The sequence below is a fragment of the Carex rostrata genome, chromosome 14 (assembly GCF_964058835.1).
Source record: "Carex rostrata chromosome 14, lpCarRost1.2, whole genome shotgun sequence".
NCBI lineage: Eukaryota > Viridiplantae > Streptophyta > Magnoliopsida > Poales > Cyperaceae > Carex > Carex rostrata.
Genome location: NC_135931.1, coordinates 4361770 through 4377996, shown reverse-complemented (window position 1 = coordinate 4377996; position 16227 = coordinate 4361770). Strand labels below are relative to the sequence as shown.

Sequence of the window (16227 nt, the reverse complement as noted above, 5' to 3'; positions counted from 1 at the left end):
TTTGTGCAGCCACCGTTGGATCAACAATTTTGTAAAATACTTAATAAATAGTAAAAAAATTCAGAAAAATGTAAAATTTGGTCTCCAAGCAGATATTAATATGGAGAATAAGATGAACGGTTCGGATCGACCGTTTGGATTTTGAAAACTCGAATATTGAGCCGTAGCATAGAGGCCACTATGCTATCCATAGCACCCCAGCCTAACTCTCTATATATATATATATATATATATATATATATATATATATATATATATATATATATATATATATATATATATATATATATATATAAAGGGTCTACTATATCAACTAAACTCAATCTTTTTGAAACTTATGCTCTTTTTTCTTAGTAATTTTTTTTATCAACAAACATCAAGATGTTCATGAAGTATGTCTACTTGAACACAAAGCAATGTATGAATCTTCAATAATCTTACAATTAGATGAAAATAAGGTAAGTCTTCTCTGAAATTAGATTTCCCATATAATGCATTCCATTTTTGTACTCTCAGATAATCTTTTGATGATTCATCCTGAAATGAAAGGCCATGCATGACCTTACAAAGATAATTATCTACTGATCTAGCATCATAGCAGATACTTTTTGTATAAAGGACGGAAAGGAAGAAGAAAACATCAAATTGGAGAGAAAAGAAGATTCTTGTAAATGTTGATGTAGTACTAAGCAATCAAGTTGATAAAAAAAGTGAATGTCTGAAAGAGACTTAACATGATATAGTTGGTAGATTCGTTTACTAATATGTGTAAGGCCAGTGATTGATGTCAAAATGCTGAGGCAATAAGAAGATGAATATTAAGTAGTAACTTAGATATGTATGTACTGTCATTTCCTCTTGTTAATGCCCTTTCAATTACTATTTTCTAATAGTTCTCACCAATCCAGTAGTTTTGACAAATAGTACTACTACTAATGATTATGGTTGTGGTTACTTTTACTTAATATTATCGTAAATAGATGCAAATAAATGTACTTAATCGGATTGTGGATGCTTTTACTTAATTGGATTGTTAAAAGCATCCACATATGAGTGATCTAATGGTACTAATCAGGGTTTTGCGCACTTGTGTTTGTTGGAACCAGGGTATTCTGTGAGCGATAATGAGAAGTGCTATTTGCCTGCGGTTGCACCTACGTTGGTTTATTTATGCCTACCCTAGTACGAAAAGTGAGAAAGGTGGCTCGAGGTAACTCTAGCCAGTTTATATTTCAAGAATGAACTCGTAAAAAGTATATGAACGATATATACTTGACCCATAGGTCCAGAAATGTACAATTCGGCTCTAATCAATCAAATCCTTCATACTATTTACCACCTATGATATCTGCATAGTTACTTACATACTAAATTAAGTGGCATTCAAACTAAAGCTTACATACTAAATTTTTTTTTTTTTTTGGATATAATTTGAGTAAAGTGATAAAAATAATAATAAATGAATGCATTAAATTTAACTGATATACCTTCTTTCTTTTAATCGCTTTACTCTATACTAAATTAATTCAAAAATTTATAAATTTTATATATAAACATATCACTTGAAAGTAGATATTTCAACAATTTTAATTTGGCATTTGAAGACCTTATATTTATTCTCTTATAATTAACAAATTCAACATTTCAAATTAATGGGAAGCAAAAAAAAATAATATCAATAACATACATATCAAATTAATGAGAAACAAAAAATATATATCAAATTAAAAATTATTGAGCCTTTACGTAATAATATAACCATGAATGGTAGTATTTTTTATATATAAAAAACCTAGTATCCTGTGAAATAAAAAATTGCAAAAAATGCAAGGCAGTGCTAACTGCTAACGCCTGCACTACATTTGCAAATCTATACCCCTATGCTAAATTTTTTTTTTTTTTAAATCCTACAGCAAAGATTCCCTTCAGGCCGCTTTTGGTGGTTGCATTTCATGAAAAAAATGTTTTGAAGGTTAAAAGAGAGAATCTCAAAACTCACCTCATCCAAATCAAATCAATCAATGAAACAACTATACTACCTCTTGACCGAACAAACAAGCTTTGCATGATATACCTGAGTGCCTAAAGAAGCTGACACAACTAAAAAGACAAGAAAAGAACCATAATCAGAATCATAACTACAATTCCTGACAAATAGTGCTCGGGTTTCAACAATCCAAAACATATTAAAACCCATAAAAAAAATCCGAAAATAAAAGGGATGTAATTTCCGCAATCACAAAATAAGAAGATGCTCCAAAAATCTCTGCACAACTAAAATATAGCTCCAACAAATAACTAGGTTTTTAAAAATAAGAACCCAACGGGTTAGAACTACGCTCCTGATGAAGCAGTTAAGAATCCACAAAAATTCAAACCCCAATGTCAGCTTCTAACATTCTCTTTGATAAATTGCTCGACCTGAGAGACGTTGCCAGTCAGACCAGATGACTCAGCCACAGTAACCCTGTTCTGGCACTGAGAAAATGAGAAGGGAGTGCCATGTGTGCCAAGCACCACCTCATCAGTGACATCAGCAGTTGATATAGCATTCCTGGATGCCCTCAGCTTATCGCTAAAATTAACAATAAGAGGGAAAAAAAAGATTTTCATACTATTCTGTTATACTCGACAAATTACTAACATTTATTACATGAACAACATGAGAAATGGTAGACTGCACCAGTAGGGTAAATTACCTATCCTATCCACAACAAAAAAACTGATATTGCACCCTTGAATCAAACCACTTCTGATGCAGCAGTTATTAAAGCTATGACTTTTATAACATGTGTATAATCTAAATAAAAGAAAAAGAAAAGGCTGAGTGAAATATTGAGCTAAAGTAGGAAAGGGAGGAGAAATATACATTTCCTTCTCAAGCTGCTTCTTAATGAACTCCTTAGAGTGTGCTGTCACTTTATCAGTCTTGTTGCATAGTATCAGCAGAGGTATCTTTTTTTTCACCACAATTGCCTTTGTCAGTATGTCATACAGGTACCTTCCAAAAATACAGAGAACAGGGACAAAAGGTAAGTTCTATAGTAAACCAGAGGAAACCTTGACTGCATTACCAGATAAAACCAGCTCTATCACCTTACCTATATCAATTCAATACTTCTGTAACTTTAGGGGCCAAATTATGCTGCTTAACCAACATCTAAACTTAATTGATGTGAAAACCTCAAACCCTTCCTACCACCAAAGAAAGGACTAAAAAAGGTCCAGCATAAGACACAGTTGCATTATTGACTGTTCAGTTGATATTTTTGGATAAAGACTTTGGGAGGAAACATGTAACATCAAAATCAACAGCAAGAACAACAAATAAAGAAATCAAGATAGTGGTTTGATAAATAGATATCTACGATACATACCTAAACCAATAGGCACAAGAATGGTATAAATGTCCAGTAACCAACAAAAGGAACTACGCATGGAGAAGGTAGATGTTGCAATGCACAGGCACAAGAACAGTACAATAATTCCCACAATTGAATAAGGTGGAAAATTGGATAAAGAAAGATGGGGGAATTACTCTGCAGCAGCTTGGTAATTGTACAAGAAATCTTGCGCATCAACAGTGAAAACAAGGCCGGCAGCTTGAGGAAGGTACTCGTCAAGCTTTGGCTTCAGCCTTGGATGGCCTGGTACATCTATCAAGTGCACTGGTACCGCCTTTTTCTTTTGATTTTCCTGTCTCACCAAGAAAAAACCAAAAGAAAACAACTCGCAATATAAATCCCAGGAAATGCCTTCAGTGCCAAACTTGCAAAAAGGATCTCATAATTCTTAGTTTAAGCTTGCATGCATTTATTTCGGGTACATTTTGATCCATTTAAGCTTTACAATACAGACACCCAAATAAAGCTCCCAAGAAAGCATTTAGAAAAAAAAAAATAATAACATCAAGAATTCTGGAAGTACACAGTATACGCTACACTATTGGAGTGTACAGCATCAAGTACACTTAGCTAACAGCACAAACAAAAATGGGCACTTGAGTTCATAATTAATAGAAAATTACAATAATGTTACCTCAGATAAGTCGGAATGCAACACAAAGGTATCATCATTTGGCTCCATTGAAGTTACTGTGCCTTGGTGCGGGGACCCATCACGAAGCTAAAAAAATGAGAAAATAAATTTGACTCTTATATAGCCTATGTGGATTCTATCCAAATTTAACAAGTAAAATGACCATGCATAAGTTAAAATTTACCTGGTAGAAAAGAACAGTTTTTCCACTGCCACTAAGGCCAGCTAGAAGTATAGTGTTCGATTTGGAAGTCCTTAAGAAAGACACTGCAATAAAATCAGTGACAATGTATTAATACAAAAGAAATCATATCCAAAATGTTCTTATGAAATTCCTAGACTTAAGAATTAAATAAGTAAAATGACTGCTAGCGCTGTGATTACAATTCGGTCTAAATTTACCTTTTCTAATAACATGGAAAAACATGTTAAGAACCTATAAGAATGGTAGAAATAACTCACAGATGAGGAAAACGGCAAAAGTTACAAGAAGAACAGCTCCAGCAGCGTATATCTGTTCAACCGGCTGTTCACTAATCCATTGTTTCGTTTGATTTACCAACTGCTCCAATTCCATGCCTGAAATGTCATAAAATTTACAAATCATAAACCCTAGAATCAGGTTAGCTATTGTAATCTCGGTTACCAAGTCACAAACCCTAAAAATCACCTTACTGTCCAAATTGGCCAATTCAAAAGCATTCTCTTACAAATTGGCCAAATTGACCAGAGACGGAGCAAGGTAGTGGCCATTCCATATTGTGGGAAGTACCTTACTTAAAGTTAGCACCTTGTACGAGGGCTGCTAATGAACAAAAGCCCTGTTCATGACCGGTCCAGACCGAAATTGGATGGAACAAGCCCTGTTCATGATCGGCCCAAAACAAAGTTCTTCAAGCCCATGTTCAGCCCGTTCAGTGTTGTTCAAAACTGAGCCCTGTTCGGAACAAGCCTAGTTCCGTTGAACTGGGCTGAACCATGGACAACCAATCGGGCCCAACTTTGGACAACTTATGAACCAAATCATAAACACATCATCAACTAATATAAGAATACCAAATCATAAACACAATCAGGTCCAGTTCAGATTTTTCTAACATACAGCATACAACATAATATATAATGGAAATTAGGCAAATCTGATTTTGTCAGCAAATCCGAATATTGTTTAAAATGGAAATTAGACTGATCTAACATACATCATAATATATAATAAGAGTTTAAAATTAGACAGATCTAACATACACCATAATAGAAAATTTCTACGAAGTACATGAATTTTTTCCAACAAATCCGAACTCCAATTCTGTCAACAACAAGAGTTTAAAATCCAATTGCAATTTCAAACAAAATCTAATTTGCAAATTGTTTCACAATAATTAAAATCCAATCTCAAACATTAGACAAATTATCCTAGATAAACAAATCTGAGTTCATCTCTTTCAACAAATCCAAGTATCCAATCTCAATGCTGACTAATGTAAGTACATACGCTGAAAAATTACATTAGTCAGCATTGAGAAAATCTGAGTTCATCACTTGTAAGCACCTGTAGGTCAGTCATTAATCACTTGTTTAGGGGACTCAGTGAATTGAAGATTGAGATGGACGGAAACAGAACTGGTACAGGACAGGGTTGGCAATATGCTGTTGTTACACAGAGTAGTAATTACACTATCCTTTTGTACTTGCACAGAGTAGTTCATCATAATTTGCAGTTGAACCGGCTATGTAATTGCAACTCTAAATTTGGACTTTGTAAAACAGTAAGGCTTTGTACAACAGTAAGGAGGTTGGACTTGGATGAATATCTTGCGCTACAATAAAAGAAGAAGAAGAATGCACGTGCAAAAGAATCTGACTTCTCAATTTGATTTGTCCAACTCAAACCATTTTTAATTTTATTCATTCCAATTAAAGTCAATTCATTAAAAAAATGAATTCATCTAAATAGTTGACACGAGACAAAGTCAATAAATTATCAGAATCTATGGCGGTCTCTCAAGTGTTTAGTCAAAGAATTAAAAACAGATATTAAATTTTGTTCGAAGACTTTAGACAAATTTGATTTAAAGTCCTTGTGATTTATGTCAACCATTTAAAACTTAATAAATTTAAACAGATTTAAATTGTTTGCAAGAATTTTAACACTGGTTGAACAGTTGACAGAGGCTTATTCAAAGCTCTAATTTGAACAAAATTTCCACCCTTTAAACAAAATTAAAGAAAAATAATAAGAATATAGCAAATGGAATTGGACTTTTTTTTATCTATGACTCTATGAACACAAAATGCCTCTGAGTCTCTCACCATTGTGTGTAGATCATGCATGACAAAAGAGAGAGACGATCTTGACACGAAAATTCAAGTTGGTCCCAACAATGGTACACCACAACCTGAACAACCCAACAATTAATGGTACCCATCTGATCTGATACGGCTTTGATATGACGGAGAAGAAAATTACCTGGAGAGAGGAGATAGGCAACGGAACAGCGGAGGAGGAGAGAGGCTGAGCAGAGAGGCGACAGCGGAGAGGCAACGCGACTAGGTTAGAGGCGATATCGCTAGGCTGAGTAGAGAGGCGACGGCGACTAGGTTAGAGGCGAAGCAGAGAGGCGACGGCGGAAAGGCGGAGAGGCGAAAGGAGAAAGAGAGAGAGATCGGACTCCATTAGAGGCGATATCGCTAGGGTCTGTGACTCTCTAATTCGATCTGTTCAAAACCTACTCAAACGGGCTGCTCGAAACTGTCCAAATGGGCCGCTAAATGAACATAACCAAACTTTTCCTGTTCAGATTTGATCCAATGATAAAATTTATATTGAACCATTGAGCCCGTTCGTATTATAAAATAAACATTCTAAGTTCAGAAAATGTAAATAAAGTTTGCATAAATGTTCTTCTACTGGGACTGAGATGGGTAGGGATTCTTTGGTGGAAACACCATTGGCAGCAATGGAATAAAGAAGGAGATCTCAATTTTAGGAGAAGGACAAAATAGATATTTAAATTTTAAATCAAAATTAAATTATAAATTAAGCTTAGAATTTCAGATTTAATCAACACATGGACAAATAAGAAAGGATTTCAACTTTGAATGGAGAAATAAGAAATTTCAATATTTTGATGAGAAAATTGACTATTTCGAAAGTTTGGATGGATACACTAGAAATTTTCCCAATAGTTTATTGGCAGACAAGGACTGCACAGGAGTAGTCCCACAACGGCTAACACACACAATTTGGAATCGGAACCGGAATACACAAGAAATGAACTGTGATTTTTATTAATGAGAAAGATTTGAATATTTGAGAAAACGAGAGCGAGACAAAAAATCGAATTTGAGGCGATCGAAGGCGATTCCAAAAAAAGAAAACAAAACAACCGAAAAATGATGTATTAAAATAACTTGTAAAATTTATAAAATTTTATTATTTTAACTACTTGACTTTATACTAAATGAATTTGCATAATTAATTTGAAAATTTTATATGTACATGCATTACTAAATAAAGTAGTTGAATTTTAACAATTTGGATTCGTCGAAGCCAATACGATATATTTTTAGAGTTGTGCTCATCAAATCTTCTTAGAGCCTGTTTGGTTGTTTACTATGCGCTTGAGGAAAAAAAAATCACTCAAACTTTGCGAAAATCAGCCCATGCGCACAGTATTTCGGCCATTCAAAAATTTTCATTTCCCTTCCCATTCTCGTTCCTTACAGACGGCCGAACAGACTCTTAGTAAGCACAACACATACTAACTTTGCTCTATTTTCAATTTTCAATGCTGCTGGTTTTTACTTGGAGATGTATTTACTATGACAACAATTAGAGGAATTAGCTTGTTCAAGTGAATATTAATGAAATTATTGTATAGTTAATTAATTAGGTTATTGTAGTATTCAACGCCGTCCAAATTAATTCCCCTGCTCCCTGTATCGAAACAACAAAAGAAATTATATTAAAATAAAGTAATGTATTGAAGGAAATGACATTGGAATTTTGTTCAGTACTGCAGTGAAAATTGATATAGGATTGTACGTACATATATAACCTCCATCACTCTGAAAAAGAAGTCAAAATTATGCCACAAAATGTGCGTTGTGCATAAGTTGGCTGGGACATATCTGAACTAAGTCTCTCTCAAAGTCTCAATCAATCCAAACGCGTATCCTCTGCATTTACTCATCTTGAGTTAATAGATTTGAACTGTCTGATTGAGATTTCTGCACTAATATTAAAGGATTTTGTGCGTCATAGGTAGGAAGCGGATTGACTCTAATCCTAATCAAATGACCGACATGCATTAGACTCAAAAGTGGTAATGATTTAATTATGTATATAGATTGATTACAAGTCCAGTAATCTAATTGTGACAAATTCGCACTGAAAATTATTATTATTATTATTTCTCACCCTCTCATCCTTTGAGTTATTTCTAAGTTCATTACACGGACAAAGAGAGATGGTTCTGAATTTGAATATGACAACATGACCACATAAAAGTGGGTTTTTGGGTTTGAAATTAACAGGATGCAGTAGGTTTTACTAAAAAATAATTTGCAATATTCTATCAGATAAATCTTGTAAGAAATATTAGGTTATGATTAATATGTAATAGTGTTGATGGTAATGCGTATAAAAAATCTACTGTCTTACGTATATGTTTTAATAAATATATGCGATAGACTGTTATATTTGTATTTGTATTTGGAGTGTGACACAACTAATTAATAAATCAGCTGCGTATATATTATTTACTTATTTATTTTGAAAATTAATTTAAAAATATATTATCAAGATTGTAATAATTTAAATTATAATATTAGCATCAAAAGAAAAAAGAATAACTAGGATACATTCAGCTACTTTTCAACTTGGAAGAATGCATGAGCACAACTATTGATATTTGTTGTGCTTGAGCAATGTGAACCGCTGTATTTGATCAAAGATAAGGGGCCCAGAGAATGGCCGAGTTTGATCAATTATTACATTTTGAGATTTTTGGGATACATAGCCAGATACTCAACTGGATATTATTTAATATGGAAAAATATGATGTATATCCATAAAAGAAATTGTAATTGAAAATTTTCTCATTGAACTCTAAAGTTAATAAACCATCAAAAATCAAATACATCTCATATTCCAGACACCAACTTTTCTGTTCTATTGAAGCTTGACCGACACTGAGAACATCTATATTGCTAAAAAAAATTAAATTTTAAATTGTGGTACTTTTGTTTACATATTTGAGATGTATGAGAACATCTCATAAAAGTCATTTCTAGATAATACAGAAAATATTGTGATTCTTCTAGTACATTTAATTTAGTGCATTTAATTTATAAAAAGTTGTATCTATTTTGAGAATTCTTTAAAATAACAATCATTAAATAACTTGAATTTTTTTTTTCAAAAATAGATATAACTTTGTAGAAATTAAATGCATTAGAAAGATAATATTTTTTTTGTATTTACTTAGAAGTGACTTTTGAACCGGAATCAATAACTGAGAATCCAAGTATTTTTATTTTTTTTCCAATAACACAAAGAAATATATTCATTTTTCTTACAGTTGCAAAAAATCCGACATAAAAAATGTTGATCCGGGTTATTTGTAGCAATCTTTCTAATAAATCAAATTATATAGTATTTCATCTATTTTCAAAGAAATATTTCTAATATTTCAATACAAAAAATAAATAAATTATAAATATTTCAATTTAAATAAAAAAATCTGAAAAATGATAAAAAAAAATTGAAACTGCAAAAAAATTTTGCGTTTTTTTTAAACTATGGTTTTGGAATTCTAAAGCCGCAATTTTTTTTTTACGGTTTTAGACTGAATTACTACAAAAAAAAATTTTGGTTTGGGTAGATTTCACAGTCTTGCATAACTTTGTGGTTAGTTTTTGAAATTTAATTATTTTTTTGGATATTTATAAAAAATTCGGGACTTTGTCATTAGACAAAGAATGATTATCAATTTTTCACAATCTTTGATAATAGTGGCTTCCTATATATTAAATAGGACCTTCCTAAAAAAAAAAAACAATAACAGCGTCTTTATTTTTACCGGAATAATAAAATTATACTTCAAATGTATGAATGCAATAATTTACAAGTATTCGCTATTGACAAAATTAATACATACGCTCAAATGTTAACAAAAAAAATCCTCTCCTCTCCAAACCTGCCGCTGTGCTCTAGGCAAAATTATTTACAGAGTTGTTGACTTCATCCCGTGCACAATTAATAAAAACAAAATAAATAACTATATGATTGATGTATAGAGAAATTAATCAGCTGTGTCAATGTCTTTACCGCTCTGCTACTATTTGCTCTGAGTCTGGAGTCATCACCCAGTCAAACCAATAATACTCCCAATTCTCAACATGCGTTCCACGTGCAGCAAAAACTATTACATCCTTCCATATTTTTCCTGCAACCTCAGTTGCTGCACTTACATTTCCAGGCAACTGCGTCCACCGAAATGCTATCAAGAAAGAGATTATTATCAGGCGTGATAGCTGATATATAAACCAGTCTCTGATCATTCTTTTTCTTTTTCGAGGCCATGACTTTTCTTCCTCTTTAGATATCACACCCCTCTGTATCTCTTGTGTAGCGCAAATCTCTTAATGGGGCTGTGCTTTCTTACTCGCTACAAATTGGTGGGATGGAAATATATCCTGATTAATGGTTTAGGTTCTGGCTATTCGGCGAGGGAAGCGAGGGGTAGGTGCTATAGCTTCATGGTCGGTATGGATCCGTTCTAGCCGGTCCGGTATGGTATTGTCGAACGGCCTTGAGCCCGGGTTTTCAGCATAGCAAACGTAGTAACATGCGACACAAGCTTGAGGCAATGCCATACCGATTCTTGTCTGCATTCATATCACATGTCATATAAGTTTTACATAGGGATGAATCATTTAAAAAGAACAAAGAAAAAAAGAAGCAGCATATGGCAAAAGAAACAAGTACCCTTTGATGTTATTATAATTTTAGACCTGACCTCAGAATATAAAATATGACAGCTGCCAGAATTAACATAACTAAATTAGGTTCCATTGTTCTAATATAACATAAGGCATTGAAAAGAAAAGGAATCATACAGCCAGCCCCAATTGGTAGTGTGAAAACTATTTAAAATGGTTGGAGCACAATTAACTAATCTATAACCTCACCTATCCAATCAAATGCATACTTTTATATTGTAGAAGGCACCTAATGACCAAGCAATATAATATTACAAATTACCATGTGACACTAAAATAGCGTCTATGTACCATGTGTTTGAAGTATCATGTGGCATTATTTTTTTTTTGATGGTTATCATGTGGCATTATTATATTACATGCAGTTGTATGAAGGTAGTACAATAAAATATTACAAAAAGATACGGAGAATTTAATTATACAGCTAAGGACCCCAATTTCATTTTGGTTAAATTAAATGGTAGTTGAGAATAAACTGCAAAGTTTTCGCTTGGTATTGTTCTATCAGTTAAATTCGAAAGGTCGGGTCCTTTAAAAAATTAAAAAATTCACATTTTTCTTCAGATATTGATTTGTATATGACGCCAGGAACTAATGACTGAACAACCAACAATTAGTTGTGAGCTTGTCCCTAGCAATCAATCATATGAATATGTACAAAAATATATACTTTGTTATCAAATAAAAATAAAATAAATTATAACTTTGCAATAATAGAAGAAGACAAATTCATACCATGAGATATCCAATGAAGAAGGCTATGAGTGAAACAGTAGCAGTGTAATGCCGGTACGTTACGAAGGTCCATGAAGCGGAAAGAATCACACAGAGGGCCCCACTTGAGACCCCAGTCAGAAAACAAACAGAGCTAGTGATGTCAGAGTCGACCAACTCCCCCATTCCCTGCTGCTGGAACTGCCGCCATGTGCTTATTGATGCCGTCACAAAACCTTTTCCATATGCCGCTATCTAACATAAGAAATAAATTATGAGCAACAAAAATGTTAGAAACAATACAAAGCTATGGCATTAAATGAGCTTATTCTGTGCCTGAAGCTTCCTACCAATTCCCCATGCCACAAACTGTCATTCAAAATGCTGCTGAAGGGCTAGGGGGGTTTGTATTTATATTCTTACAATGAAACCAAATTGGTAATTAATATTAGACAAATCAATGGTATACAAAAGCTTACATGGACAAAGGCCCAGCTGTTGCCATAATTAAAAACTGACTCCATCACACGTAGACAGCAATGCGCGCAAGAGAACATGAACTCATCCTCCCCTTCCAACAAGTTAAGCCCCCGTGCTAAAATTCTAAGCGCCTCAATTGAAGGCACGACTAAAGATCCTAAACATGCACTTCCCAAATTAAGAGAAATAGCCCGTTGGAAACTGAACTGTGTGCTGCACTGCATCCCTCTTAGGTAATACAAAGCAATAACACGGCTAACTGTCAGGTTCGTTACATTTCGCATAACCTCAGCTGTCCATGCAAGGCTTAGCACGAGATAAATTATGGTCAGAGGAGGATAGTAGAAATCCAATGCGCCTATCACGGCCAGGCACCAGAGAAGCATCCAAATGAAACCTGCGCTGACCATGAGGTACGCAGGGCCATTTAGGCCTTTGAATTTGGAAACAGGAATCATTGATTGTTTGAAAATCTTGCCCGTGAAGGCGATACGGCGCGTAACCCAGCATGCATATAAACCAGAGCCGATGGAAAAGAGGATTAGGGCCGCGCCTATGCCAGCAGTGGCCGGGAGAGAGAAGCAGAGGAGCATGATCCCGGCTGCCATTGTTATTACTGTTTAACCAAAACATGAGTGATTTAGGAAGTACTCACAATTTACAAAGCTACATTACAAGGACAGTAAATTTATATTTGATTAAAGGTTGAAAAACACAATACAATGTCAAAAGACAAAACAACATGAACCATTTAATAAATATTTTATGCATCATAATAAGTAGCCATTACTATTGCACCTTTAGCACTTATTACTGATACATTAATTGATTCTACACCAATAAATATTGTTGAAAGAATTAAATTAGGACTTTTACACAAACTAATTATTAAGTTGTCGGTCCAGAGTTCACAAATCAAGAAATAAATATTACCGAAGCTAGACCAGAGGATGAAAGTGACCATAAATTCCGGCTTGGTGCGAACAGCCTTCTGCCATGAGAAAGCCAAGATTATGCTGAGCAGCACAGCAGATTCGATAGGTGGGACCCAGTACTGCAGTAGACTTTTGTCCCTTCTGGCTCGGTGAGTATGGGGCTCAACTGCTCCTTCAATGCTTTTGTACACAAAAAAACACACACCTACCGCTGCTGCCGCAAAATGGAGGAGGAAGACAAACAGGGAGATTTTATTTGTGTAGTTCCTTGAATTTAGAGAGGAAAGCGGAACCTGAATTTATGTGGTTGTTAGTTAGACATGTTTGTTATGTAACCTAACAATAACTATCAGTATCTGCAAAGGATCACCTCAGTTAAAAAGAAGAAATGTTCAACAAACAAAAGGTATGTCTACTCCAAATAAAATTATGAACGATAAAGTATGACTATGAAGGCTACAACATAAAAAATTGTCTAATTGCCGACAGGAATATTCAGAAACAAAAGGCATACTGTATATAAGGGCAACACTTACTTTACTTATAAAGTAAACATGGCATATTATATACAAAGGATGAAGGGAGAACTGTCATTATCTGCATGTGTGAATCAATGTTACACTCTTTTCTTGAGCTAAGTAGGAATCTTGTAAATAAACTTTCTTTTAAATATATTCGTTGTCGACAATTGTCGACAACCTTAAAAAAAAATAAAAAATGTTACACTCTTTTCTGTTACAAACAATATGCTACAGCTGCATATATATATGTTCTTAAAATTATTCTCTGAAGTATATTGCTTGATTGAGCCACTAAATTCTGTAACATAAATTTGCTAATTGGTTTGGTTTTGCGATTGAGGGAGAAAAGGCTCAAGTGTGGTTTTACTACTGATCAAAAGAGAAGATTCTTCTCTCTAGAAGTGGTGTAAGGTAGAGAGGAGTGTGTGGCATGATTGTTGTACGTAGAACCAATCAATCAATCAATTTTACCCAAGAGAGACAAAAAGAACAAGACATAAGAATTGCATTGAATGAAAAATAATAATTGATAGCTAGTATATAAACCAGGTAAAAAAATGACAGCTAGTATATAAACCAGGTAAAAGTAATTAATCCACTAGGAATATACAAAAGTTAGCTACCGGACAGACTATGGAATCTCAAGTGGTGAACGGTCTCTATCTCTCTTTTTTTCTCTCTTGTAAACTAAGTTAACAGTAAAGAGACTACACAGGTTAGGTGGTTCAGAATTTTGCACAGAGTAACAATGTATCACGGAAATTAGCTTCTTTTGGTGTACAAAACTATCCCCATAATTAGTATCCTCATAAATTTCAATGTACAATTTTAAGAAAGAAAGAAAGACAAAGCTACCAATATATATAAAGTTAAATAGACTGACGAGTGACGACACTTCCTTTTTTCTTTATTTTCTTATTTTCCAACCAAAGAAGCTGTTGGTAAGATCTTCTGATCTCGCGTAGAACCAAATCAATATGCAGCAAGCTATCTCAACTTTTGCATATTGATATGCCAAGTACAATGTTCACAGTTGTACTGTCTACTATCTTAATTTTCATTATCAATACTTGAAAGGTACTTTTCAATACAGCAAAGGCTAGAAAGAAAGACGGTCGCTTTTGCAAACTTTTCAACTCAGGGTATCATTATAAACTTCCAAAAAAAATAAAGAAGTAAAAAATGGAAGGTGACAACAAAGTGGAAAGAATAATCCCACTAGGACTGGGGTCAACTGACCGAAATAAATCTGCTATGATCCTAAGAAATTGTAGGGTCCTACGATTCTAAATCTAACCTTTCATTTTTTGAAGTTGTACGAATCTCTATAGAAGTTGTTTTTATGCACGAATCTCAAAACAAATGAAAGGTTGGATTTAGAATCGTAGGACCTTACAATCCCCTTAGGATCGTAGCAGATTTTTTTCCGTCAAGTGACAATTAAATTAAAATAACTGGGATTTGCTAGGCGCGACGGTTACCGGTACCGGTACCGGTACGACTAATAGTGTAAGAAAAGAAAAATAAGTACCTGGGGTGGGGTAGAGCCGACCGGTACGGGGACAGGAACAGGCACAGCTGCAGAACCGGTACCATGTTGCATGACCACATGAATTGGAGGCACCCCACGCTGAGTCTGGAGACGAGACGCCGTTGTGGTATCGCTCTGAGTCTGTACCGTGGGATCCACCGCCATCACAACCTCCTTTTCTCTTTGGGGGTCTCCATCTTTCCTTTCTGTTTCTTCAACATCTCGGGGTTTCTTCTCCTCTTTTTCTACTACAGCTCTCTTTTCTTCCTTTCCTGCTTCCGCTTCCGTTGCCTGAAAAGATGAAGTGATTAGAATGAATGAGAAGAAAGGAGATCTTCTGTTGCTCTAAGAATTGAGAGAAAGAGAGACGAGTTCGTACTGGGTCGATGGCGCCCATATCTGATGGAAGAATTTCGCTCTTTTAATTTGCTTCTATCAATGGAGCTCTCTCTTGCTCTCTCTATGAGGGGGTGTAGTGTGGTTGTGTAAATTAGTGTGTTTGCGTTTGGTTGCGTCTCTCCTAGTCGCTTTCGTAATTATCTGTCTATCTATCTCAATCTCTTCTCTCTCTCTCTCTCTCTCTCTCTCAATCCGCTTAGAAGCCACGAGGGATTGGTGGAGATGGGAAGAAATGAAAGGGGAGACATTGCCAGATTGGGGCATCGCTAATTTTGTGACCGTTGGTGTGGCGTTTTCTTTGGAGACTGTTTTTTCGTTTTCTTTCCTACTCAGCATGTCAGAGCGCACGAGCGTTTAGTGTGATGGCTGTTACGCCTCTCCCAACTTGTTACACCTGGCGTTTTATAGGATTTTTTTTTTTTTCCAAAGAACATAAAATCAATATAATTGGCTTAAAAAATAAAATCAAAACTAGAACTATTGGAATCCTAATTCTAACATATTCTTCCAAAATCAAACGTTTAATTTTTATGTTTCTATATTCATTTAAAAGCATTTAATGTATATATATTAGTCTACCGTTGGAATAATCATGATAATTTTG

General features: G+C 34.4%; 2 protein-coding genes across 5 annotated transcripts; both read right to left on the bottom strand.

Moving 5' to 3' along the window:
- Positions 1 to 2144: 2144 nt before the first annotated feature.
- LOC144564986 (uncharacterized) lies at positions 2145 to 6688 on the bottom strand. 3 transcript variants are annotated; one of them, XM_078314592.1, is made up of 7 exons: positions 6506 to 6688; positions 4501 to 4617; positions 4223 to 4305; positions 4039 to 4125; positions 3539 to 3696; positions 2870 to 3001; positions 2145 to 2575 (listed from the first exon to the last, which is right to left on the bottom strand). In XM_078314592.1, the coding sequence occupies exons 2-7, from the start codon at positions 4613 to 4615 to the stop codon at positions 2386 to 2388; spliced, it is 765 nt and encodes a 254-aa protein (XP_078170718.1). In that variant the 5' UTR covers positions 4616 to 4617; positions 6506 to 6688; the 3' UTR covers positions 2145 to 2385. The 3 variants fall into 3 exon arrangements, with proteins under 3 accessions (XP_078170718.1, XP_078170717.1, XP_078170719.1); XM_078314591.1 differs by lacking the exon at positions 6506 to 6688 and adding an exon at positions 4709 to 4777; XM_078314593.1 differs by lacking the exon at positions 6506 to 6688 and adding an exon at positions 4714 to 4733.
- A 3404-nt stretch (positions 6689 to 10092) lies between these two features.
- LOC144564985 (Plasma-membrane choline transporter family protein) lies at positions 10093 to 15884 on the bottom strand. 2 transcript variants are annotated; one of them, XR_013514807.1, is made up of 7 exons: positions 15604 to 15884; positions 15225 to 15515; positions 13171 to 13465; positions 12237 to 12853; positions 11779 to 12012; positions 10628 to 10929; positions 10093 to 10575 (listed from the first exon to the last, which is right to left on the bottom strand). XR_013514807.1 is itself a non-coding variant. In XM_078314590.1 (6 exons), the coding sequence occupies exons 1-6, from the start codon at positions 15619 to 15621 to the stop codon at positions 10750 to 10752; spliced, it is 1635 nt and encodes a 544-aa protein (XP_078170716.1). In that variant the 5' UTR covers positions 15622 to 15884; the 3' UTR covers positions 10093 to 10749. The 2 variants fall into 2 exon arrangements, 1 of the variants encoding a protein (XP_078170716.1); XM_078314590.1 differs by having other exon boundaries at positions 10093 to 10929.
- Between the last annotated feature and the right edge of the window lie 343 nt (positions 15885 to 16227).